Source organism: Herpailurus yagouaroundi, unplaced genomic scaffold (genome assembly GCF_014898765.1).
Source record: "Herpailurus yagouaroundi ecotype Mexico unplaced genomic scaffold, PumYag 195, whole genome shotgun sequence".
In the NCBI taxonomy this organism is placed as follows: domain Eukaryota; kingdom Metazoa; phylum Chordata; class Mammalia; order Carnivora; family Felidae; genus Herpailurus; species Herpailurus yagouaroundi.
The window spans coordinates 341803-367529 of NW_024412426.1; the positions used below are offsets into that span (position 1 = coordinate 341803).

General features: G+C 52.2%; 1 protein-coding gene across 3 annotated transcripts in view; it reads right to left on the minus strand.

Annotated features, from left to right (window-relative positions):
• PLXNA2 (plexin A2) overlaps positions 1-25727 on the minus strand; it is a 191433-nt gene that overhangs the window by 105729 nt on the left and 59977 nt on the right. For all 3 annotated transcript variants that reach the window (XM_040446320.1, XM_040446321.1, XM_040446322.1), the window contains exon 3: positions 13786-13920. In XM_040446320.1, the coding sequence (XP_040302254.1) occupies positions 13786-13920 (135 nt within the window). The remainder of the gene's footprint in view (positions 1-13785; positions 13921-25727) is intronic.

Genomic DNA, 25727 nt, shown 5'->3' on the forward strand with positions numbered 1-25727 from the left:
GGGGGGTGGGGGGAGGGGGGCGCTGCCAGGGAAGGCAAAAACACCAGAAGCTTGCTGCATGATCGTCTTCTCCCAGGTTCTCTGGTTCAATGGTAGGGGCTGAAGGAGCCTGAAGCACCTTCTGTTTGGGCCGAGGCTCCTTTCGTCTTGGTAAGGGAAGGTGGGTTGAGTCCACCTGCAGTCTGCTCACTGCCTGTGTGCTGTGGATATTCTCCGAGGCCAGGTACCTCTCCACCCTTGCCTTCTGCTCCAACAGTACCAAATCTGGGGAAAAGCTCCCCTGCTTTTCATGATTCACCTAGAGCAACACCTCCTCCGGGAAGCCTTCCCTGACTGACAGACTCTGTTGGGTAGCACCCCCTCATGCATTCCCAGCGCCCTGCAAACTGTCTCACAATACTCTTTTCCTGGTGTATGTGTGATTTTGTCAGGAAGGGCTCTGTGCTCACAATAGGCCCTCAAGGGTTGTTTGATCGATCGCCCGGAAGCTGAGTGGTTAACGAAGACATTGTTCTCAGCTCCGTTCATTTTTCTCTTTCCAATCTTCCTTCCGCCCGACTCTCATCTCTGCCCATCTCCCTCCACTCATTAAACATTACTTGAGGGACAGAGGCTGAACCCAGACTGTTTGCTGAGCCACCAACAGCTGATGACACAGGCAGTTCTCCCTCCACCTGGTGCAAATTTCAAACCCCAGGCTGTCTGCAGAAGGGGGGGGGGTGGGAATAACCAGGAGGGGGAGTGAGACAGGTCGCTCTGTGCAGAGAGGCAAAGGCCCCGGGGCATTTAACTGTGGGGCACGCAACCCACGAGGTGGGGACTGTGACTGACGTTGGGTCCCTGAGCCGGACGGGGTCCAGAAGGCTCAGAGTTGGCAAGCCCGAGGCGCTGGAACACAGACTGCCTTTCCCTTCAGTGAGCACAGTCCTGGCCTGGCGTCTGAAAGTGCCGTGCTGGGGTGGATGTGCTTGCACACTCAAAGAACACACAGGAATGCTTGCTCTTGTGGGCCTCATCCTCCACGAACGCTGTTCTCACACGCACGCACACTCCCAGACCCGGGCCAGCCACTGTCCCACACAGGTGTGCGGTCAAAAGGATGTGCGAAATGTCGTGGTTGCGGGGGACGTTCAAATAAATTTTATCGATGGGGAAACTGAGGCTCCACGTGGCCTTAACTCAGACTCCAGCGAGCGGTGAGGCTCCAGGGAGTGACGGAAGGCAGAATCCTAGCTTACCACTCCCCTGTCATTCTCCTGTCACCCCTGTCACCCTTCCCCCACCACCTCCTTAGCAGCTCACCACTGAATTCTCAACTTCGTCCCTAGGACCAGCCCCTGAGAGAACAGCTGTCTGACAGGCAGCGTGTGTGACTGGTTGGCCAGAACCCCCGGGGGGTTGAGGAAAGCCCCCCCCCCCCCATAAGCCATAAGCCTGCACAGCTGCTCACTTCCGGCTGAGGAATGCAGGGGCCATTGTCTGGAGAAAGCAACTTGTGGTCAGCTTCCGGTCTCATGGGAGCCCTGTGTTCATGGAACCTCTCCTGGGTAAGAGGCCCAAGCCCTCTGTACGAGGAACCAGCTCCTTCCCTTTCCCGCCTGGGCACCCAGGACCCTGGCCTGCAGAGGAAGGAACTTCATCAAGTGGCCTCAATGCCCAGCACCCACCTCCTACCCTCTCTTGCCGGGGAGTGGCGGGGGGGGGGTGGCGTGGAGAATGGGGGGGTGCACCCCAGAACTTCAAACCGCGCTCCTTGTAGGGTTCGCCGCCTTCCCCTGTCCTCCCTCCCCCCGCCCCCTCCCCCACGCCTGGTACAACTCTTGGCATCTCCGAAGCTGTATCTTCACATCACAAGCAACTGTCCTAGTCATCGGCGGATGGAAATAACTTTTCACGACGGCTCCTCTGATGTTGCCATCTTTTGTGTTGATCAAAACAACAAAACGAATCAGACCCTCGGCGTTTGATTGAAGCCTAATTGGAAATCCAAAGTGGCACTAAATGTTATGGTCTAAATAAAACACATTCAATTACAGAAACTCAACATGGGGAGCATGAGGGAGAGCTCCGTGGAGGAGCTAAGGAGCAGGCTGCAGAGTTCTGGGGCGTCAGTCACAGCGGGGCCGGAGAGATCTGGAGGCGGCAAGCGCAGAAGGCTTTCTAGAGCCCTCCAACCCCCATTTAGGGCAGTGACTGCAGCCGTTCCTGTTTGCCTGGTTCACACAGGAGTTGCACAGAGAGGCTGAATCGGAGCCTCCTGTGTCCCGTTCCTGCCTTCCTTGCAGAGACGGGCCAGCTGTGGATGGGGGGTAGAGAGGGTGCAGGGGAGTCATGACGCCACCTGCTCGGCCTCCAGGATGGTGGGGTGAGGGCACACAGGCCTGCGTCTCCACCCCAGCCCTGCCTCCTGAGAGTGTTATGAGGCCCTCGCTCAGGTCACTTCACCTTGCTGAGCCTTGCTTGCGCGTCAAGTAGGGGAGATAATACCTCTCAAGCTTGTTGTAAGGAGTCGAGAGGCTGCTTGGGAAGCACCTGGCCCACTGCACAGGCTAAACGGCAGCAGTAGTAGTTTCCTTTCCTCCATCCACTCTGAGGACCGGAGCCCCTCCTGTGACTGTGCACCTAAGGCCCAGGGGAGTGCTCGCTTTCCTTTATTGTTTTTTGTTTTAAACAAAACAGTGGTGGTGGGGAGGCACCTGGGTGGCTCAGTCGGTTGGGTGTCCGACTTCAGCTCAGGTCATGATCTCCCAGTTTGTGGGTTTGAGCCCCGCGTCGGGCTCTGTGCTGACAGCTCAGAGCCTGGAGCCTGCTTCAGATTTTGTGTCTCCCTCTCTCTCTCTCTCTGCCCCTCCCCTGCTCATGCTCTGTCTTTCTCTGTCTCTCAATAATAAATAAACATTTAACAAATTTTTAAAACAAAACAGAGCACGGCTCCAGTCTCCTTGGGGGTGTCAAACTAGGACCTGTGAGTCTGTGCTGGTCTCCTGGAGCCCTGAAAGCCGCTGCTGAGCCCTTTCCTAAATTCGGAGCCAGGTGGAGAGCCGGCAGGAAGGGAGGTGCCCTCTGCGAACACGCGGCAGCCAGGGGGCGCTGTCTCGAGAAGCCGGAAGTGTGGATTTGGCTTCCGAAGGCTGGGTGGAGTGCACACTCTGCCCGTTTCCCAGCTTGGTGGCTCTGGGCAAATTCCTTAGCCAGACTGAATTTCAGTCTTCCTGTCTCCAAAAGAGGCAAGGACAACACTACTTCTCCCATGGCATTGTTGGATTGGCCGAGGACGTGTTTGTCAACTAACATAAGAAAAACCGAACCTAAATGTTAGCTAGATTTCAACACATCTTAAATAATAGTAGAGCTGAGAGGCAGGGCGAGGTGGTTAAGTCTCTTTTTTTAGGTGCCGCTACGTGCGGAGCGTGATCTGCAGGGCTTGGCCTGGTGATTATGCATGGGGCACAACCAGAAAACTACAGTTACGACTACCAACATTTATTAAGCACGTAACATGCGCCAGATACTTTTCAGATGCTTTTTAGGTATTCATTCATTTGATTTAATTAATCCTCAGGCAGATGCTGTAATTGTGCCCATTTTCCAGATGAGGAAACTGAAGCACCGAGAGGTAAAGCAACTTGTCCGAGGTCACACAGCAGTAAGTAGCAGAGCCAGGATTTGAACGTAGGCAGGCAGGCAGAGTTTAGAGCCCACACTCTTCACGGGGTCAGGAAACTGCCCATCACAGTCCCTATCTGCTTCCTCACATCCTGGTTTGGCAGACCTTCCCCTCTCCAGAGCTGCTTCCCCCTCAGGCCTCCTGTCCTCACGCATAAAATAAAAGGCTGCTCCTCACTAGAGAATCTCTGAGCCCCTCACCAGATAAGCTCCAAATTGCTGTGTCAGAGAATGAGTCCTCCATCTGAGTGACCCCAAGAATGGAAGGACGGGGACAGGTCTCTCCCTGGTCGGTGTGACTTACTTGGGTCACGGAGCACACGGTGGGTCTCTGCGACGGCACTGTTCACTTTATATTGTAATTTATCTATCCATCACTCTTCCCCACCAGAATGAGACCTCCCTGAGGGCAGGGATTCAATTTTATTTATTGCTACACAAAAGCACACTCAACGGTGCTGCTGCTAAACATTGGAAAGAGCAGAAAGAAGTCAAGAAGGTACCAATGTGCAGACAGCCGGGTTTATAACATTTTGCTGGAATATTACTTAGAGAGACTGCCCTGCCTAGATCTGCATATGCAAATGACTTGTCAGTGGACAGCTCTATGCATTATACATGGTAGACACTTAACGGTCTGGTGAGTGAATGAGTCCGTGTATGCAAATGATATGCAAATCTTTCCCTATTTTAATTTGACCCTTGGGAACATCTTCAGTGACTCTCTTGGGCCCAGGTTGTTTTTAATTTTTTTTTTTTTTTTTTTTTTTAACTGCAAGTGTTTAAAGACAACCAGTTTCCTTTCTTGCCTGTGTGGAGCGAGGCTGTTCTCAAGTTGGGGAAAGAATGCCGGGCTGGACCAGGTTAATATTCTGCTTTTCCTGGTAAGTCAGGGGAAGACGTCGGCAAGTGACTCCCCTCTCGGGGCATCCGTTTCTTCACCTCTAGAAAAAAGGGAGTGGGTTGCCTGCTGGTGTGGAGACACTATGATTTCCCATCCCTCAGTCACAGAAACATCATTCTGGGCAGTCAGAGCGTCAGTGTTCACACGACCTGCCTAGAAAGAGAAATCGAGTCCCTCGCCAAGGATTAGAGAAAGTCTCCAGCCCCCCTGCCCATTTAGAGAAATGAGTTTTTTTGGCACCAGTCCTTCCAGCCTGGGCATTGTGTTCAATCATTTCTTTCCAAACCAAAGGATTTTAAAATAAGAGGCTGGAGTTTTCTCTCTTAAATACAACAAGCCAAGCGTCTGATTAATAGGGTGGGTTTGCATTTCTTTTCTCTCATGTGAAAATATTTATTAGAAAAATGCTCCAGTGAGAATATTAATAGCCAGGGAATCAGGTCTGTGTCAGCCTCTTTGTTCCCTGACTTTTGAAATGGGGGATGTGGGGAGGGGGGAAGAAAGAAAGAAAATCAAAACCCAGGCTTGGGGTGGTCACCCTGCCCCGCACCCCCTCCCGCTTGGGGAAAGGCACTGATATGAGCAGCTTAGCTCCTGGGCCACACTGGGGTCCCAGGCCCTTAACCAGAAACACATGTGCATCAAAGGCTTGGATTGAAAGTGACACATTTGAAAACAAAAGTGCAGCCGAAATTCGCTTATCCTCACTTTCCTAATCCGCAAACTCTGTAATTCTCCCCGAAGCCCCTCAGGCCTTGCTGCAGCCCGGGGCCTCCTCACATCCTCTCCTCCCCCACGGCTGGGCCCAGGCCTCCCGCCCCGGCAGAGGGAGGGCTCCCGTCACTGAGACCCAGAGCGCCTTGTACAAATACACCTTGGCACGCTCTGCCCGCGCCCTGGGAAGCCTTATCGCCTGGACTAAACAAATGTGCACAATCAAAATAATAGTCTGAGATGTCAAAATAAATGAGCAGGGAACATCTGGAAGTGTGGTTCCCCACATTTTTTTTTTTTTTTTCTTCCTTTGCCTTCCTCAAGTCTTTAGCTGCCTTAGGGGTTTGGCAGCTCACTGGCTTTAGCCACAGGTAGGAGACTTACTATTGCTTCTGAGTCACAATAGGCCCTTTGAAAATGCTCATTTTGGGGGCTAGGTCCAGGTTTGCAGTAGATAGGCCCTCCCCCAAACCAAGGAAACCAAAATGAGCTCTCGGGCGAAGCTGGCTATATACTCCCGGATGGCGCGCTAGAGGGTCTGGTCTGTCTTCCCACCTGTCTTCCCCACCCAGCACATCTTCAACCAAGGCAGGGGACTGAGGGCCTGGGAAGGGGTCCCTCCTGCCCGTGAGACACTCAGAGAAGGATGGCCTCACAATCCTTCCAGATGACTTTTCTTTCTTTTTCTTTTTTTACGTTTACTTCTTTATTTTGAGAGAGGGAGGGTGCACAGGCAAGGGAGGGGCAGAGAGAGAGAGAGAGAGAGAGAGAGAGGGAGAGAGAGAGAGAATCCCAAGCAGGTTCAGCACGGTCAGCACAGAACCTGACACAGGGCTCGAACCCATGAACTGATCCGAACTCAGATCATGACCTGAGCCGAAACCAAGAGCTGGACCCCAACCCACGGGGCCACCCAGGCACCCCATGAGTTTTGTTTCTATTAACTCCAGGCAAAAGTTTTTCTCGTTCCAACTCTCTTAGTGTACTTACAGAGGGCAGTAGTTAAAAAGTCAGTTTCCTGCATATATCCACCAGGTAAATCACCACTGCCCTGCATAGCAAAAGTGGGGCACCTCGGAGGCCCGCCTTCTCAGTGGGCTGATGCAATATTGCCACAGAGACATTGCGAGGGGCATCCCTTTAAAATTGTGTGCCACCTGCGAGGTATGTATCCAAAGGGTACAAAAATACTGATTTGAAGGGGCATATGCACCCCAGTGTTTATAGCAGCGCTACCGACAATGGCCAAAGAATGGAGAGAGCCCAAATGTCCGTCGACTGATGAATGGATAAAGAAGAGGTGGTATATATATTCAATGGAATATTATTCAGGGCTCAAAAGGAGTGAAATCTTACCATTTGCAACTACGTGGATGGAACTGGAGTGTGTTAGGCTAAGCGAAGTAAGTCAGAGAAAGACAGATTATCATACGATTTCACTCACTTTGCGGAGGTTGGGAAACAGGATGGATGAACAGAGGGAAAGGGAAGCAGATGGAAGAGGAAGGCACAGGGGGAGACAAACCATCAAAGACTCCTGAATACAGAGAACAGACTGGTGATTGCTGGTGGGGTGCTGGGTGGGGGATGGGCTGAATGGGAGATAGGCATTGTGGGAGGGGACACCTGTTGGGATGAACACTGGGTGTTGGGTGTGGGTGATGAATCGCTAGATTCTATTCCTGAAATCGTTATTGCACTGTATGGTAACTAACTTGGATTTAAATTACAAAAAGAAAGAAAGAAAGAAAGACAGACGTGGGGTACCTAGATAGCTCGGTCAGTTAAGCGTCCGACTTCGGCTCAGGTCACTGTCTCACAGTCCGTGAGTTCGAGCCCCACATCGGGCTCTGTGCTGACAGCTCAGAGCCTGGAGCCTGCTTCGAGTTCTGTGTCTCCCTCTCTCTTCACTCCTCCCCTGCGTGCACTCTGTCTCTCTCTCTCTCTCTCTCTTTCAAAAATATATAAACGTTAAAATTTTTTTTTTAAATAAAAAAGAAAATAAATAAATAAAATTGTGTGCCACTGTCTGGGCAATTTCCTGGCAATGTGATCCTGTTCCTCATGGATTCCCTCAAAGGCTTCCCGGATGCACTGTCAGAGCCCACACTGGATGTGGGCTTCATTTAGGACTTATGCAACTTTTACCAAATCAGTTGTAGGCTTAAAAGCTACCAGAACTTCCCCGTGAGTTTTGGGAAATCAAGCCAGTTTCGATGACTCTGACACTGAAGGGGCAGGTACCCTGCTCAGATGCCTTCTGGGCCTCCGAGTTCTCATGTGGGGTTATGATGGGTGAGCCCTGAGGTCCTTCCCAGCTCGGAGGTTCTGCGCTTCCATGATCCTGAAGGGTCAGGAAACCACGTATTTATCTTCCCTGAGCCTTGTCTCTCCAGATGTGCTCGTGGGCGTCCCAAATCAGAATCACCCGAGGTGACTGGCAGTGGAGAGGTAAAGAGGCAGGCAGAAGAGACAACCTTGTGACTTCTGAGGCGATGTCATTAAAAGGCAATAGTTCTACCTCATTTGTGGGAATCCTCACTCTTCGAGCCCTCAGCTGCCATGTTTGCCAGGATCTGCCTTGTTCCAGAAGTCCGGCTCTCCTGCGGTCACCGTGCTGTGGGCGAGCCCGTGTCACATGGGGAGGCCTTCTCCTAGGCACTCTGATCACTAGGCACTCTGGGGCACTAGCCCCAGCTGGGCCCGGTCTTCTAGTTCCCAGACAGACAGAAGCTTCTAGATGATTCTAGTCCTTAGAATTCTAAGCGCCCCAAGTCATTTGTGTTGTAAAGAAAAGAAAAGCCCTCTTCAGTGCACCATGGCTGGAACCCTGACTTACACAGTTTGTGAACATAACAAAACGGTTGTTTTATGCCCCAGAATTTTGACACCGTTTATTATGTAGCAGTAAGTGACCAGAATGGTATGCCAACTATAGACAAACGTTGAGGGCATTTTTGCCCTCAAAACTGGGATCCGAGTGCCCGCGCCTTGGAGAACAGCAGCCCTATCTTTTGGGACCTGGTTTCCTTACCTGGAAAGGCCAGAAATGAAAAGCCCCATGGGTAGCCCCTTTCTGGCTACGTGTCCACACATGCAGCCAGACAAGACCCTGAGGGCTTGGGGCCTGACCCCCCTTCTCTCCACAGATGCCTGCAATACTGGCCTCCTGGGCCTCACATATGGGCCCAGGGCTGCCTCAGCCTGTACCAAGGGCAGCGGGACTGTTTAGTCTGCTGGGCACATTCCTGGATTTTTGAAATAAATAGCAGATTATGAGCAACTTAGCCTGATGCTGTCATTCGGCCAGGCCAGAGGCTTTGGAAGCGTCCCTTGGGAAGGAGCAGCAGGAATGACAGTTAAGCGTAATTTAAGTGGAGAGGCTTCTAGCCTTTTCTGGGGTGCAAAAGAACTTCTGACACGACCGATGGCAGCAATGATGATAACAATCACACCTCACGCTGAAAGCACTGTGTGTCAGACGCAACAGTTACCATTGTTAGGCCCGTTATACAGACGAAGAAACTGAGGTTTAGTGACGTGCGATAACTTTCTCAAAGCCGGACGTCTAGCACATGGCTATGGGTTAAATGGAGCTCCGCCTGACTCTCATGCTCCAGCTCTTAACCATTATGCTATCTTGCCTTTCCAGGCCTCGAAATAGAGAGCGACATCCCATGCCCCCACCCGCCCCCCAAACACACGTGCACGCCCCTGCCACCAGCCTTTCTGCTGTTCCCAAGACCCTTTCCAGCCTGCACGGAGCCATTCTCCACTGTGACTCCCTTTTTCTATTTCACCCTTCGCTGGATCATTTTATGCCTCTATTCCCTCTGCTAATTCAAACTAATTAAAGTATAAAATAGAATAATTGCTTCCATCCCCATACTCCTTCCCATCCATGTTGAGTACAGAGTTATATTCTTTATCGGGGAGTGGCCAACCTGACAAGTTGGGTGGAAACGGGGGCTATCAAGTTTCTTTTCATCTTCTCGCTCAGTTTTGCACTTGGCTCGCAGCCTGATTTTCCCTGGACCTGCTGTCTGACTTCCATTAGACACTGAGGATACGGGAGAACTTGTATTCACACCCATAGCATCTGTCGATTTGCTGTTGAGGAAGCAGGGGCGGACTTTCTAGGGAAGAGCCAGGCATCCTGTCCGCGGGGGCCCCCGGGCAATTAGCAGGATTGGGGAATCAGTTCCCAAATGCTCCCCTGGGACTGGCCGGCCCTAGATCTATTAACAGTACATTAACATCGGCTTGTTAGGCGGTGGCACTAGGACCCAACACTTCTTACTAGTCCTAGTTCTTAATTAGGTGTAATTAACCGAGAGAGGGGGAGGGAGGGAGAAAGAATGAGCTGGACTGGATTGTTCTCACTCTGTAGGGAGATGTAAACCTCCCTTAGCAGAACTTGACACCAGAGACTTGGTTCTCCACCGACGTGGTGCCGAAGATACAACAGGTGCCGTGTTTTGGGGGAACAGGAGGGGGACAGAGAGACAAGAGGTGGGGAGGAGGGGAAGGCGCGGATGACAGCAGGTTGCTCAGAGGTTTATTATAAGGTGACGGGAAGCCCCCGTCCCACGATGTCTTATAAAGGTCTTAGGTCTTTTAGGGAATGCCGAAGTCTTAAATCACGGCCTCGAAACAGGAATACACTTCTCCATAGCCAGCCAGCATTTCTAGCCTCTCCGCAGCGTTCATCTTTTGGGGAAGGCGTTCACATGGGCACCCACAGCCTCATAAAACTCTGGTTCCAAAAGCTTTTTCATTTGGTCTAACCTCAGGCCTGTCTCTCTACTGTCATTTTGGTGTCACCTTCTAGAGGTGTTGAAGAGTCTCCATCCCAAGACCTCAGACAAGCCTCTTTAACATGAAAGGGGCTCTGGATTAGATCTATTAATTGTATCTTTGAAGGGGAGCAAACGGAATCCCTAGGAACTTAAGAGTCTAGTCCACCCAGCTCGTTAGAGGTGGGTCAGGACCGGAACACAGGCTTGTTGGCTCTGCCTGGGGACCACCGGTGGTGCCACACGGCCACCTCACTTCCTCTTAATCATCACTCACAGTCACCACCCTCCAGAGCCGGAATCATAAGGGCCTGAGAGCTGGAAGGGGCCATATAGAAAGTCAATGACAAGGGGTCATTGCACGCGAGGCAGTGGGAAGGAAACTCTCCTCTGCTGAGCGGAGTGTCTATTGAGCCTCACGTCGACTCTTGTGGGGCACACTGAGGTGAAGTGACCGCTGTAAGGCCATGTGGCTATGAAATATTGAGACGGGATCCAAATCAGAGTTTCGGACTGCAGAGACAACCCTGTGATCTCGTTCGACTCCTCCATTTCATGGGGGGGGAGGGAACCAGACGTGCGAGGGGGTCACGCCTCCAGATACAGCAACCGCTGGACTAGAACCCACGCCATCCGACTTCATCTTTGTTGACTGTTCTCTTGCCTCACACTAAATTATTATTATTTTTTAAATTTATTTATCTACTTTGAGAGAGACGGAGATAGCGCAAGCGGGGGGGAGGGGCAGAAAGAGGGAAAGAGAGGGAATTCCAAGCAGCTTCCGCACTGTCAGCACAGAGCCCGATGCGGGGCTCGAACCCACAAAGTTGTGAGATCATGAGCTGAGCCAAAACCAAGAGTTGGACGCTTAACTCACTGAGCCACCCAGGCGCTGCCATTAAACTGTTTCTTAAATGACGTCTGAGGGGCACCTGGGTGGCTTCGTCAGTTAAGTGTCCGACTCCTGATCGCCGCTCAGGTCATGATCTCGCGGTTCGTGGGTTCAAACCCTGCGTAGAGCCCGCTTGGGCTTCTGTCTCTTGTTCTCTCTGCCCGTCCCCCGTGCTCTCTCAAAATAAATAAGTAAATAAATAACCTTAAAAAAAAAAAAAAAAAGACTTCCGAGCTGTCTCTGAATATTCTGTACTCATAGTTGCTCGGCCTCAGACAGATGGGCCCCCTGAGCTGTTTTCGGACCTCATTCCTGGACCCAGCCCCAGGTGAAATCACCTAGCTACCTACTTCTACACGGTTTACAGCTCTCAGGGTGACAGGTCTCAGAGTGCTACCACAAATCCCCCTTAGACTCTGCCCACTGATCACAGCTCCACCTGGCATAGGGAGCTCTCCGGACTAATATCTCACGGGACTGGAGACAGCCCCGTGGCTTCGAACCCAAACTCTTCCTGTATCCGCTCGGTGTGACTGGCTACCACGGAACCCCTCTGTTTGGTGAGGTTGTAGCAAGAACTGGGCGGCTGTGGCCGAAGATGAGGACGAAGGAGAGGATATTTATAAATAAGCCGTGTGGACACTTAGCTGAGCCAGTGCTGATGCTTTTGGAGGTGACACAGGATAAGATCTCAGGAGGACACCATAGCCCCTGAAGGCCACTCACCAGCCTCCGGCTCTGGCTCATGCCCTCTCCTCTGACCACATTTTGAATGCAATTTCAGAAAGCATCCCATTTGAGAAACAGATACGCAGCCAAAATACGAGCCTTGGCATCTTCTTCGTTCCAGTAAGGTTGCATTGGTTCCTTCTATGCTTTTCCACTGCACTGCCTTAGGGACCCAGGAAGGAGCTTCTACCCAGAGCTACCTGCCTGGTCCTTAGCCATACACAATGCCTTCTGCAAATACCACATATATCATGGGTCTATTTGATTCCTCCGACCATCACTTTATCCACCTATCTATACTGCCACTGACCGATCCATCTGTGCCTCTGATTATTTTCCTGCCAAAGTGTCCAGAATGGTGGTCATCAAATGTTAACATGGTGTTACAAACTGGGCAGTCCCATCTGGGAACTCGTTGCTATTTTCTTTTCTGTATATATTGTTTGAATTTGCACAGGGGGCAGCTACTGGTTTTGCTTAAGAAACAACCTTGTATCTACAAGTAAAGAACAGGAAGAAAAGGCAGAACATTTGCCGACTTCAATGGGATGTTCTGGATAACTGGCTACGTGTCTCCTTCCCTTTTTCTCCCCCGTCCCTTGTTAGACTGTAAGCAATGTGAGGGCAGCGGCCGAGGCCCATTCATTTTGAGGTTTTCCCAGCACACTGTTCCCAACCGATATGTCCCCAGTAAAGGGTTTTGTTAGGGCTCGCGGACAGTTTTAGTAGAATGAGACATCAGCGTTTATTTCCAAGACCACTCTACCACTCTAGGTTAGGCAAAGCCTCCTCTAGCTCCACCAAGTTCCCATCTGCACCTGTTTATGCCTCAGCCGCAGGGGCCACATGAAAGGAGGTGAAAAGACAGGTGGGTTCAGGAGGACCTGGATGCAATGCATGCAATCTGCATATGATTTGTGGCATTTATTCCCAAGAAGCAATTTTTGGGTTAGAGCTGCATCACTGCTTCCCTTATGCTGTCCATGTGCCCATTTTGTCTCTTCCTTCCTCCCTCCATTCCTCCCTCACCCCCGGATTCAGAATTCCTACATTCGAACAGAAAGGAGGAAAAGACAACGCTGGGAGAGGGGGTGCTCCTCAAGGACCCCTGGAAGCTTGGCCGAGTATTTTGGGAATGACAACCCCTCAAGAGCTGGAAGGCACCTTGTGAAAGCTCGCTGGTCCTCCAGCCCAGCATCTTTTTCTTGCCTAAATCAGGGGCATCAGCCAAGGCAGGTGCACAACACTTTTTCTGCTCTTCGGCCTTTATCTTACTTGTCGTGTTCAGGTCAATGCCAAGACCACTGCTCCTGCTGAACACCTGTACACCCACTGCCTGAACGAATGGAAGTAACCCGCCTTTCCCAAGAGTTTCGCTTTGCTTCCTGCGTCTGCATTGATTTGGGAATCCCAAATCCACCTTCTACCCTGTGTCCCTTGCCCATCACCACGGCTCTCCTGAATTTACCTTCTCTCTGCCCACACGTACTCAGAGAAAATACAATCCGGGGGGAATAATGCTCCATCGGAGAAGGTGGGGAACCTCCTCGATCGTTAGCCCGCAGAGGGTGGAAGTCTATTTCTCAGGCAGACTTCGGCTTCCCAGAGCTGGCCAGCTTCTACTGGCATCAGTCTGTGACTCAGGCCAAGATTTTTATCTCCTTCTGGGGCCCTATCTTGGGTCTGTCTCTCCCAGGATCAGGCCCAGCCAGGAGGCCTGGATTATTTACACTTCTTTGGCTCCCTTGAGCAGCAGACTCTGTGGGCCCGGGAGCTGTAAATCTACTGCTTAATCACACCAAGCTGCTCCAAGCAGTCTGGCCCGTTCTTGCGGGGCTGTTCATCACGCACCGAGACAGGGGCTGTGGCCTAGAGAGGAGCCTCCGGGAAGTGGCTGGCCCCAGCTGCTTCTCTCTGGCTCCCCGCAAAAGCCTCCAAGGACTCTGCCTCTCCCAGGACCCCCGAGCAGCAAGCCCAGACAGAGGGCTCCCTGGTTAGATGAAACAGCTTTTGAACAAAGGTCAGGCCACAGGTTATCAGTCGCTCCTGGGCTTTGGAAAGAAGGGCTGGGTGTCAGCACTTACCTGTCTCTCAGACATGATGTACAGGTAACGCTGGTCAATGGAGAAGGCCATGTCCCGGAGGATGGGGCTCCCGTCTTTGAGCACAGAGACCATCTCATACTGGACCCCTCCATGGGGGGGACCATCGGCTCGAATCTACGAGAGAAATAATGCATCCTCAGCATCTGTACTCAGCGGTCCCCTACGGGACTAGAGCAGGTCGCTTTACAGAAGATATTTCCCGGCCCCCTCCCTGCCCCCAGTCGTGACTCTGAACCAGACCAGGCTTCAGAGAAGCTAGAGGTGCTTCTCTGTTCAAACAGCCCGGCTTTCCCCGAGAGAAATACTTTCCCAAGTGGTTTGAGTGGACCACGTCTGGGATTTCTGACGGTGGGTTTATTTGCATGTGCATATGCGCCAGTAGGAGCGATTCTGAATATCCCAATGTGGTTATTTCTGCGTGTGTCTACAGATATTTATAGCACTGATGGGTGTGCGTGTGCTGCCACACCCTTACTGGTGTTTGGGGTAAGAGAGTCAACACCTGTTCACAGTGTTTCTGCCTCAGGCACGTAAGGAAGAACGGTAAAACAATCATATAAACCCTCAAAAAGCTGGTCCTCAAGAGATGCAAGAGTTTAGGATCTGGGGAAGGTCTTCCTTCCCCCAAACATATCCCCTGCTTGTGTGCAAATTCACCCCGTGATTTGGGGGAGCCAGGAATCCGGGCTCAGACCGTCAGAGCCCAGCTCTAGATAGTAAGTCAGAAAGGACTTGGATACTGTCTAGTCCACGGCTTCTCAGCCCTGCCTGCACACCAGAATCGTCTGGGGAGTTTTAAAAGATACGAATGCCAGGGCAGGATCCATTAATCAGAATCTCTGCGAGTGGGGCCTGGGCATCTTCGTCGGGATTCAAAGCTCCCCCAGGCGAATCTGACGAACAGCCAGGGTCTAGAAGCCCTGATGTCATCTACTGGTTTTCAAGCCGGCATGCTTTGAGAATCACCTGGAGGGCTGCATGGCTGAGCCGCCCCCAGAGTTTCGGATTCAGTGGAAATGAGGCCTGAGGTTTTTTTCACTTCTCACAAATTCCCAGGTGATGTGGGTGCGGCTGGCCTGGGGGTTCGCGAGGGATAGTCTAAGTTCTGTGCAGAATTCTGAGACTCGGTAGAAGATGGTCTCTGAGGTCATATAAAAAAGCTCGTGTCCAGGAGTCCTCAGTGTGAATATGTTCCTGCATTTCAGATTTCTTGCTCTCAACACAGCAGCTGCCTATTTTTAAAAAAATGTTTATTTATTTTGAGAGAGAGAGAGAGAGAGAGAGAGGGCGCTTGTGTGAGCGCATGAGTGGGGGAGGGGTAGAGAGAGGGGAAGAGGGAGAATCCCAAGCAGGCTCCGAGCTGCTCACGAACCATGAGATCATGAACTGAGACGAAATCAAGAGGCAGATGCTTAACCGACTGAGCCACCCAGGCGCCCTGGCAGCTGACTGTTGACCAATAATCCCTACCTTGGCTTGTTTTCTCTGTCTCTCTGCCCATCGAAACCCCGACTAGCTCGAGCCCTGCCTCGTTCGTGAAGCCTTCCTTGATCTCCCCTCCACACTAATTACTCATCACCCTGATGCCTTTTTTTTTTTTTTTTTTTTTTTTTTGCCACTAGACATTTTGTCTTAGGATTATAATCAATTGATTTGTTCACTGCATATGGACTGGCTAACATGTATTGACTACCTACCCAAATCGTTCTCTCATTGCTTCACATGTGCCTAAGCCTGTCAACATTTTGAAGGCAGGGATGGGTCCTCTCTTTCTCTAAGAACGCTCTGAGCACTAGATTGGGGCTGGGAACATAGCTGGTGATGGATAAAAGGGGATGCTTGAGAAATACTTTTGAAAGGACGTGAAGCAGGTGATAAAGGACTGTGGCCTCTAGCACCAAATCAAAGTGAGGTCAAAAGGCATTTTCTCTGTAAGGTTTTAAGATTCAGGCTTCCCCTCCGCATTCCATCTGGTTTTTCTCTTGTACTCGTAACCAAGCTCTTCCTTCTGCCCATCTCTCCCACGGCACCAGGAGCTCCTAAGGACAAGGACCACGACTTTTTCATCCCAAGGGCCAAGTTTGGTGCCTGGCACCACAATAAACTCTCCTTTGCCCTTTTTTCTGCCTTGCTCGTGGCTTCCCGCATCCAGAGCTGGGGCATGTGCAACTGTCACTAAAGCCCCTCCTTCCACGAGAGGGGCTTGGGGGTCATTGAATTCACTCTCATAGACTGGAGGAGGACTCTGGGGTCAGCAATGAGGTCACGAGGCTGAGGTGACCACCCTCTACCCCACTGCCAATCTCATAGTGGATTCAGTCAGAGGGAAGGGTCTCTTTCTGGGCAAATGGCCCACAGCGAAAAAGGTTCCCCTTGGTATCTGAAGCAGCATTCTCTGTTAAATGGACAGATCTGAAATTTCCTCAGTACTCAGGCTATTCCAGAAAGTAAAGAGAAGATGGGATAGTTGTGACTTCTGGCTGGCTTGACCTCAGTTTTCTGTCTCCATCATACAGGGAGCTCAGGCCCTGTTTGTTTGAAGGGCCAATGGCCCAGGGGTTGTCACCACCCTCCCTATGATAGCTGCTCCTCTCCAGGGAGATTTAAGTCTCCTCAAGGTGCCGGCTCATTCCCGGGAGCTGTGGAACCAGTACCCTCCTCCCTCAGGCCTGGTCCAGGATCTCTCCCTGCCTGGGGAGGCTAGTTAACCTTCCGCCAGCTGGGGCGGCCTCCTTCCTGTGAGCCTGGGCACCTGCCTGCAATCCCGGCAGGGCCTGCACACAAAGTCAGAAGGAGGAACGCCACACGTCTGGCCTTCCCCCCTGTGGTCTCTGGGACTAGATGGTACCCATGGCCGGGTGGGAGCTGGAACTGAGCCAAAGACAACTTATCATCACACACTCCGCTGCATCCCAGTTAGGACCAATCCCAGCCGTTAACTGTCTCCTGAATCAGAGATCTAAGCAGGTTTTTTTTTTTTTTTTCTTTTTTCCATCTGCAACCCCAATCTTTTCGTAAAGCAGTTGAAGCCAGAATCAAACCTACATAACTCTGAAACGTCAAAGCCGAAAGCAAACCAGAACAGAAAATGTTCTTGGTGCTGAACCTGAACTAAGCTATCCTATTTCATTCAGTCGAGATCCCTGGAGGGAAGAGCACTATTGCCCAAGAAGTCGGTGCCTCCCCACTTACTCCCTCACCCCATGCTATCTGCCTCGGGCTTGCTACCCGCCGAGATACCTACAGGAGGGCAGAGAAGGTGGAGAATGGGGCCAGGAGGCCAGGGGGTCACAGGGCTCGAGGTGAGGATAGGGGCCGGCAGGCAGGTGGCAGAGGAGAGAACTTTCCCCTCCCTAATGCCCCGTGCTCCCTTCTGGGCAACGCACCGAAGGGAAAGAGTGTAGGCCTGGGATGCAGGGTTCCTGGGTTTCTCTTGTGACTCTGCTCAGGCCTGGGCTTGACTTCTGCCTAATGGTACAATTTGAGTCTAGGTACCTCACCTGAGCCTCGGGTTTCCTTTCTGGGTAACAGGCAGAGGCGGTCTGCTCAGTGCCTGCCACAGGACAATCACGGTAGAAAGCGCTGGAACTGTAAGGACGTTGGAGCCCCCCTCCCCTAAGCTCTTGGGTTCCAGGCACACAGCTAGCCAGCGGCAGAACCGGGGCTCCAACTGGCTGCAGCTGGGGTGAGCCAGAGGAGAGCACCAGGCCGACGCAGACAACGCCCCACGACTACTGATGGGGGGACGAGGTCCCTGCTGCAGTTCAGGCACACGATTTCCCGGACTGCTCTGCTTTGGATCGGAAGTTCTGAGTTCAAGGTTGTCTCTGTCCTCGCCAGACACAGGATGGTAGTGGTGAGACGACCGTCAGGGAGTCCCGAACAAAGGTGGGATTTTCAAATCTGCCTACGCGAGTCTAGCCTGTGGTGTCCCAGACTAACTCCACTGCTGTGACACCGTTTTCAACTTTGAAGCTTGTGTCCCCCGGGCCAGGTTTCAGTGACCACAAGGACAACAACAGACCGAAACAGGTCACAAACCAGCCCAAGGGAAGGGCGTTGCCAGCCCAAGCTGCACAGGGCCCGGGACACCCATTCAGGTGGGTGAGGAGGTGGGGCAGAGGAGGGAGGTGCCGCATGCGGGGACAAGCGAGTCACTCGACTCTGTCCTTCTAGTTGTGCTCCCCCTCTCCTGAGAGGGCTAGGCCTCAGTGGACCAGGGGCGCCGGGGTGGCTCTGTCAGTTAAGCATCCGACTTCAGCTCAGGTCATGATCTCAGTCCGTGAGTTCGAGCCCCGCGTCGGGCTCCGTGCTGACAGCTCAGAGCCTGGAGCCTGCTTCGGATGCTGGCTCTCCCTCTCTCTCTGCCCCTCCCCCGCTTGCACGCATTCACTCTCTCTCTCTCTCTCAAAATAAACACTAAAAAAAAAAAAAAAAAAAAAAAGAAAGAAAGCCAGTCTGCTTCAGAGGAGGATGACTGTCTTTACTGAGACCGACCAAAGACAAAATGTGCCCATACTGTCGCAGAAGGGGATTTAGGTAGTTCTAGTAAGAACTCCTGCCATGCAGAGCCCCGACTGTAGAAAGAGTGGTCACGGGACACTCCAACCTCCTTCTCAGGACGATTTTGCTTCATGGTTCAGTATGGCCCTGCTTGAAGGCGGTAGCATAGACGTGGTGAATTTTCAGAAGGCCCCGTTGGCCTCGAGAACTGAATAGTTAGTATCTACCCTGCCGTCACTTGCCCCATGTGCTCAGTGCTGTTGAAAGTACTTAACACAAATCAACTCTCTTCTCCTTACAGGAACCCCCTGAGGTAAATGTTATTGTTATTCCATTTTACAGATAGGAAATTTGAGGCCTGGGAGAGCTGGGCGGCTCGCCCACCCGAGATCACACAGCTGAAGGGTGGCAGAGCTGGGATTCCCACACAGAGCCCGATTTCTCGGACGCTCCGTGACCCCCTGAAGAGAGGCTAATGACAGGCACACAGAGCTGTTCACGGCCGCCAAGACCCGAACAGGTGGGAAGACAGAAAGTCCAAGTTCTGTCCTCACCCGCTCTTCCTCTTCCGGACCCCAAGGCCCAAGTGGGGCAGTCACCCACTTCCGGGAGTCAACAATCAACAGAACTTAATTTTGAGGGACCTTGGTTGTGGGGGGGGGACAGTCCGTTTATCAGGGTGGGCTCTGGGACAGGAGGATGTGAGGTGGAATCAGGGGAGAGTGACTGCCTGGTCCTCTAGGTGGGAGGGGCCTCTGTGAGAGGAGAAGGAAATAGTAATCCTATTAGCACCTTCCTTTAAACCACAGCGAGGCCTGTGCAGAAATTAATGACCGCCTCTTTACTTGAACATCCAATTCAAATCAGCATATCCAGTTCCAATTAACTAGCTTTTACCTGTAGGCCCCTCCAAACCCTTTTTTCTCGTGCATCAATTTCTATCGTTAGTCCTAAATCATGGAGCCCTAGCTTGGGATCTGTCACTCTTAAGAGCACTTTATTCGTAGTCCTAGTAGTATAAGTGGTAATAGATTGTATACATGTATGTATTCTGGCAAGAGCCACCGGAATCGGGAATCTTCTTTTTCTGGGGCCTCGCAGTGGGAAACAGATTGGTTTTGAGAGCCATCGCCATGCAGGGGGAGTTCATGTCTGGAGGGTTGGGACCTAATCCCAACGTTCTCATTAATTGGCTCTGTGACTGCAGGCAAGTCACTTCCCTTGTTTGTGCAGTGGTTTCTGTAGCTGCCAAATAAGGTGGGAACTCCTGTCCTTATGAGCACAGAAGGGATGGAGAATACAATGAGTTATTAGCTATATGAATTTGTCCCATCCAATATCCGTTTATTACATGCCTGCCATGAGCCAGGCCCACGCTTCGCGTCGGGGACACCGAGGGAAAGGGTCCCCCGAGGAAGCCCGAGGAGGAGCTGGGAATTGACAAGCCATCCGGTCTCCACAAACACGCGGGCTGCCCCTTGTGGCAGAGCTTGCATGGAGATCCCAGGGAGGCCCACACGGAGGTAGGGCCCGAGGGAGGCCCAGAGAGGGAGGCTTCCCGGGGAAGGTGACGCCTAAATGGACAGGCAGGCGTGGAAATGTGAGTTCTCTGGCTAACTCAGAGTGTGACGTCAGTAGACGAGTGTGATTGTTTTGTCTGAGCCTGGATTTCTTGGTCTCTCAGACCTGAGCGCTTGGAGAGGATAAGACTTCTGATGTGCCTTTATTGAGGGCTCGACAAGAATTTCAGGAGGTCTGGTCACTTTATGTCCTAAAATTCACTTTGGAAGAGGCCTTTATTACCCGATTTTATCTGTGCCCCGGGACTCAGGGTTCCCGTGCTATATAAACGTGTGTGCGTGTGTGTTTGCACGTGCGTGTGCCCGTGCGCGCGCGCGCACACGTAGACTTTTACAGGGGGGAAAGGTGAGGCGGGGCTGGTGCTGCTCAGACTGATCTTGGGGTGAGTTAGTGAACGAGCGTACCCACAGTGTGCATTTAGTGTTGCGCGGGAGAGGATTCAAGCTGGAGTTTATTTTTGTAGAGCTTCATGACCCAAATTATTTATAGATTGAAGTCTTTGGTAAATTCAGTCTCTGAGATTCTTCTTCCCTCTTTCCTGCTTATACACATGCACACGCGCGTGCACACACATGCACGTGCACACACGCCTTCCAGGGCGCTTCTGTCTCCCTCTCTGCCAGAGCTGTGCAAGTGTTAATTAACCATCCAGAGTCACAGCCCAGCAGGCCGAGGATCCCCGGAGGACAGATGGGAGGCTGGCCCTAAATGCTTGGACAGTTGGAGAGGGACACAGGAGCCGGGAAAACTCAGGCTGTGGGCTGCAATAAAGCAGGAGAGCAGAGGAAGAGGGGAGACCAGGCCAAGGATCCCTCCCGTCCCTGAAAAGGAAGGAGGTCACTGAGATATGCTAACCTTTGAGAATTTTGCCCCCGTCAGTGCATGTGCATAGACACACGCCCACACACACGCACACACGTGCACGCGCACGCACACACACACACACACACACACACTCACACAGCCTCCCACACATATGCAGATGTTTCCAGCATTGGTCCCCAGTGAGTTGTCGGTCAATCACTGGGGCTTTGACACTGGAGATTGACATTTCCATGTACAATTATTTCTATTTCTGTGCATGTTAGGAATCTGCCCTAGATATTAAACTGGGGGGTGGATGAGCTAGCACAGGGGTTCACGCGGCTTGAGGCTCCTGCATTTCTTCCTCATGGAAAGCTAAGCCATGGAGGGCTTTCTCCTGGAATGTGAGGAGGGGGTCCCAGGAGAAACCATTCTCTGGACTTCTGCATCTTTGAACAGTGAGAATTAAGAGCCTGGCTTATGATAAATGATGGAGTGAATATTTCTTGAGCACTTGCTATAAGTAAAGTGTTCAAAGATGAGGTTGAGGAGGTTGGCTGGAGTGAGGGCCTTTCTTCCCCCAAATTGTGGCTTCCTCGTGCCTCACCAGCCAGGGGTAGATGGCCAGGTGACCAGTGATCCATGCGGCTCGCAGAACTGAGAGGAGCTGCCTCTGTTCCAGACCTTCCTGTGGTTCATAACCAACTGCATTTCACAAGGGCATCGGCTTCCCTATTCCAGGGGCCTCTCCCTTTATGACTCAGCAGAGAGTGACATGGAGATCTAGAAGCCAAAGAATCCAGTCTCTTGGTTCTAACTTTGTCAGGGGGAGTTCTGAGCTGCCAGGCCCAGGATGGGGCAAGAGCTCATAGAGGTGAATACACTGGGCAGTTCAGGGCGCGGGGCTCTTTCCTTGGACCAGCCCCACCTTTCAACCCTGCTTCAGCTCTGAAACATGGGCCAGGCAGGAGGACCCAGGAACCAGATGAAGTTGTCGGGGGGGGGGGGGGCCCCCAGCGGAAGCATTGGATTGTTCTGGGAAACAATAAGATAAACACTGGCGAGGGCCAACAGCAGCATTAAGTGGCCTCAGATGAAATGACATCACACAGCAGCAAAGCAGTAATTCACAGGGAGCACACGGAGTTGGTGGGGGGGGGGGGGGGGGCAGCGATGGGTGGGGGGGAAGAATGAATAAGGAATAATGAGCAACCTCTGTCAAAGAGAAATCTCCATTTACCCAAAGTTCTAGCGACTTGGGGCTCTCAGGGTCTCCATTCAAGTCACCGTACACAGGTTCCTTGCCTGGGGACCCCAGCCTGTTTCAGGATAGCAACTAACCTCTTAGGCTGTCTGGACTGGAATGACTTAGAAGCACCCCTGAGGGCCCACGTGGAGGGTGGTGTGGGCTTCCTCACCAAGCTCTGGAACCGGGTTTGGTGACAATCAGGCACAGGGACACCCAGGTTAAGTACTTGGGAAATGCTCAGCCCTACCCCACTGGGACTGGACACACCGGGCTCCGGAATCCCACATCTCCCTCTACCAATGTAGTTCAACGTATTTATCCAGCGTCCATGGAACGTGCCAGCCAGCGTGCAAAAGGTTGGAGATGTAAACACGAACGATCTTGAAAACTATGAGGCTGGCCTCCCCATTTCACCGAATCAGAAACGTTACGAGTCTAGAACAAGTTAGTGGCAGAGCCGAGCTCAAAGCTGAGTCTGCCTGACTCCAAAGCCTGTACTCTGTCTCTTTCATTCAGTTCCCTCTGGGGCCTCGCTCTTCCCTAAGTCAAACAAGAGGACAATGCCTGCCCTGGTACTAAAAATTACATCCCCAAAGTGCTCGCTGCCCCTGGAGATAAGTCCTGGGGAACAAAATAGATCATATAGCTGTCTCCTCCAGGGTGACAAAGAAGGCCACCTGCAGTCTGGAAAAAGAGCAAAGGGTGGGGCGCTTAAGAGGGTTATTACCCTCTTTAATTAACTCATTCTTTTCAATGGCCTAAAATTGCCCTGCATTTTATAATCTGGAACAGTAATCTCTTGCTTTCATTAACACCGAGGATGACATTTCAAGCTGCAAGGATGGGAAGGGAGGTCTAGACTTGTGAGTGCGGCCATCTGACACTGGGCTCGCGCCTAAACGCAGAAGGCTTCCTGAGCTTTTAAAAGGAAGAGTCATTTAGAAAATGCATGTGGCCCGCGTACACGCTGGTGCAGAAAGTGTGCGGTAACGGGGAGGAATGAGGAGGCCACGCATGTCACTGTATTTCTCTTCCCTTTGCCAACGGGCAAGGTCTGAGTCTTTATTGCCTCTTATCTGTGCTACTGCAATAACCTGAGAAATCTCCCTGCCTCCAGCATATTCCCGCTCTAATCTGTTCTACCAATACCGCCAGATTAATCTTCTTAAAACACTTATTTGATCCTGCCTTTTCTGTATGCAAAATCCTTAAGTTTCAGGTGTTTGTAATTTTCTTTCTCTTGCTTATCTCACTCCTAATTTTTTTTTTTTTTTTTACGATGAACCCAGACTACTTTTGGAATATGAAAAAAGCGCAAATCATCGCCTGCACCCATGCACGTACGCACAAGGCACGTTTGATTGCCCCCCACCGAAAGTTTAGAAAAGTTCACAGCCCTTAACTGTCATTCAGGGGTCTAGCTCACATGGCCTTATTCCCATTTTCCAATTATGTCTCCGGGTTTTTGGGCTTCGTGCCTTTGCTTGGCAATTTACTGTCCTTCCCAGATCCTGACCATCCTTCAGGGCCCAATCCAAATGCCACCTCCTCTAAGAAGCCCATCCTGAGCTCCCCTTTGAACTCCCATGGTCCCTGGCGCGTCGCTTGGCAGTTACTTGTGAACACACGCGGTTATGGTTCCTGAGGTTGTAAGTTTCTAGGAAACAGGCACTGGTACAGCTTCCTACACCTTCCTGCATTCAGTACTACTGACACATAGTAGGGCTTCGATCACCCCCCGCGATGGGATGAATGAATCCCTATTACTGAAACTGGGTAGGAACAGAACACTAGGCATAGGCACAGCTCACGTGGATGTAACCCCCGTCATTGTTAGACGTCGTGCTCAGGGGGCTCTCTCCACACTCTCTCATTAATTCTTCACAACAATCCTATTATTCCTACGGTATCGAGGAAGAAACAGAGGCACAGGGGCGGGAGTAATCTCAGTGTCACGTAGCTGGTGGGCAGAAGAGCCACGATCTCACCTCTGAGAGGCCTTCACGTTTCTAGGCCCCTGTTTTCCCATCTCTGGAAAATAATGAGGAGGGAAAGAGAGACTCTTGCTTCACACATCCTCCCTCCGCCCTCCGCCCAATCTTCTGGAACCTGACGCCTAAACACGTTGGACACGTCTGCTTGTGTTGACCCGACCTCTCTGGCTCCCCATTGGGCTGCTAAGAGCTCTTGGGAGGAAAGCGCTACAACCGTTCAAGGTGCTGCTACGGAAAGGACGGAAAGGACGCAGGGTGGCTGCTCTGGAGCTCAGCTGACTCAACGCTGTTTCAATGGCAGGTAGAAAGCAAGGGTTAAAGTTGCAGAGGTGGGCGCAGGGTTGGGGGCCGAGAAATAGCGGAGGAGGAGGAGGAGGGAAGTGAGGCCAGAAGGCCTCCACCCCCTGGGATCCTGAGACAGCAGAGCAGGTACCCCTGTGCTAGGCATGTCTGAGTTCCCCGCAGAGCCCAAGGGCAGGACAGACAGCTGGGGGAAGGTCTGGCTCTTTTAAAAGATTCTGTTTGACTAGCTGTCTTCTTCACACCTTTCCCCATCCCCCCCCCACTCCCAGGAGAGGGACTTTAATAATGAGCTGCTTCATGACAACAGACCCCTAATTAATTCATTGCTATTCTTCTGGGGCCAGATCATTCTAATCAAGGTGGGGAGGGGTGGGGGCTGCCTCCGACTCCAGCTCCGCTCCCTGACATCGCTGCCCCGAGGTCCTTCCCGGTCACCTTGTTCCCTTTAACCGGACACCTGCTTCTCCTCGATGCCCGGCCCCTCCTTGCGCGGACGCCCCGCAGCTGCCGGGCACCGTGCCAGCGCGCAGACCCCGCTGGGGGCCGGCTAAGGGGGCACAGCTGGTGCCAGGGTCTCACTGGGGAGGGGGAAGGAGGGAAGAGGCGCCCGGTCTTGGGAGGAGCGAACTTTGTACTGCCTTGCTCTGAGCATCGGCAGAGTACCCAGTGGACCCGGGGTCAGCAGAGTCCTTCTCCGCCTTCTGTCCTTCTCCGCCCTCCCCGCCTCCTCCGCGGCCCAGGGTGCCCTGTGTGCTGCCGGACTGGGGACAGCCGACATCACCTCCTCCAGGGAGCGGCGGCATTTCAGCAGCCGATGGAATTCTTTGCAGGAGGCTGTGGGCGGACGACTGCAACCAAGACCGACGGCAACTACTCTGGGGACATCTGGGAACAAAACAACCTTACTCCCCACCCCCACCATAAAGCCAGATCACACGTGGAGATGATGGAAATGAGAGAGCACATGGGTCTGGTCTCCAGCAGCCTCTTAGGTTTCGCGGTTTCCCTTCTCGGTCTTTCAAGCCCCACACTTGGACCTTCCCTGCTGATAGGTGTTGACTGTCCAGTCAGGGCTGGCATCCTAACTCGCTGGGGGGGAGGCCCCCGGGGGGGGGGGGGCACTCAGCCAAGGGAGTTAATTCGCACTTTCCTCATCTGCAAAACTTGTAGGAAGAGAACTGCCTAGTGACGAGGCTGGAGGCTGCCACGGGGACAGATTAGATAAGGGATGTGAGAGCATCTGGGACACTGAAAAGGGCTGCAGGGAGGTGAGGACTTTTTGATGGATTTTCTTTTGATCCGTAGACTTGGGTGGGACCAGGCTGAGGAGGAAAATTGGGCAGGGAGGAAATTCTTCAAGCGCCCACTGGGGTAAGGGCTCACCACCCCCCTTCTGTCCTTTCCAAGGGAGCAGGCTAGGGGGGAGGAGGAGGAGGGGGTGGGGAGGACGGAGGTGGGGCAGGAGGAGGAGAGGGAGGAGAAGAGAA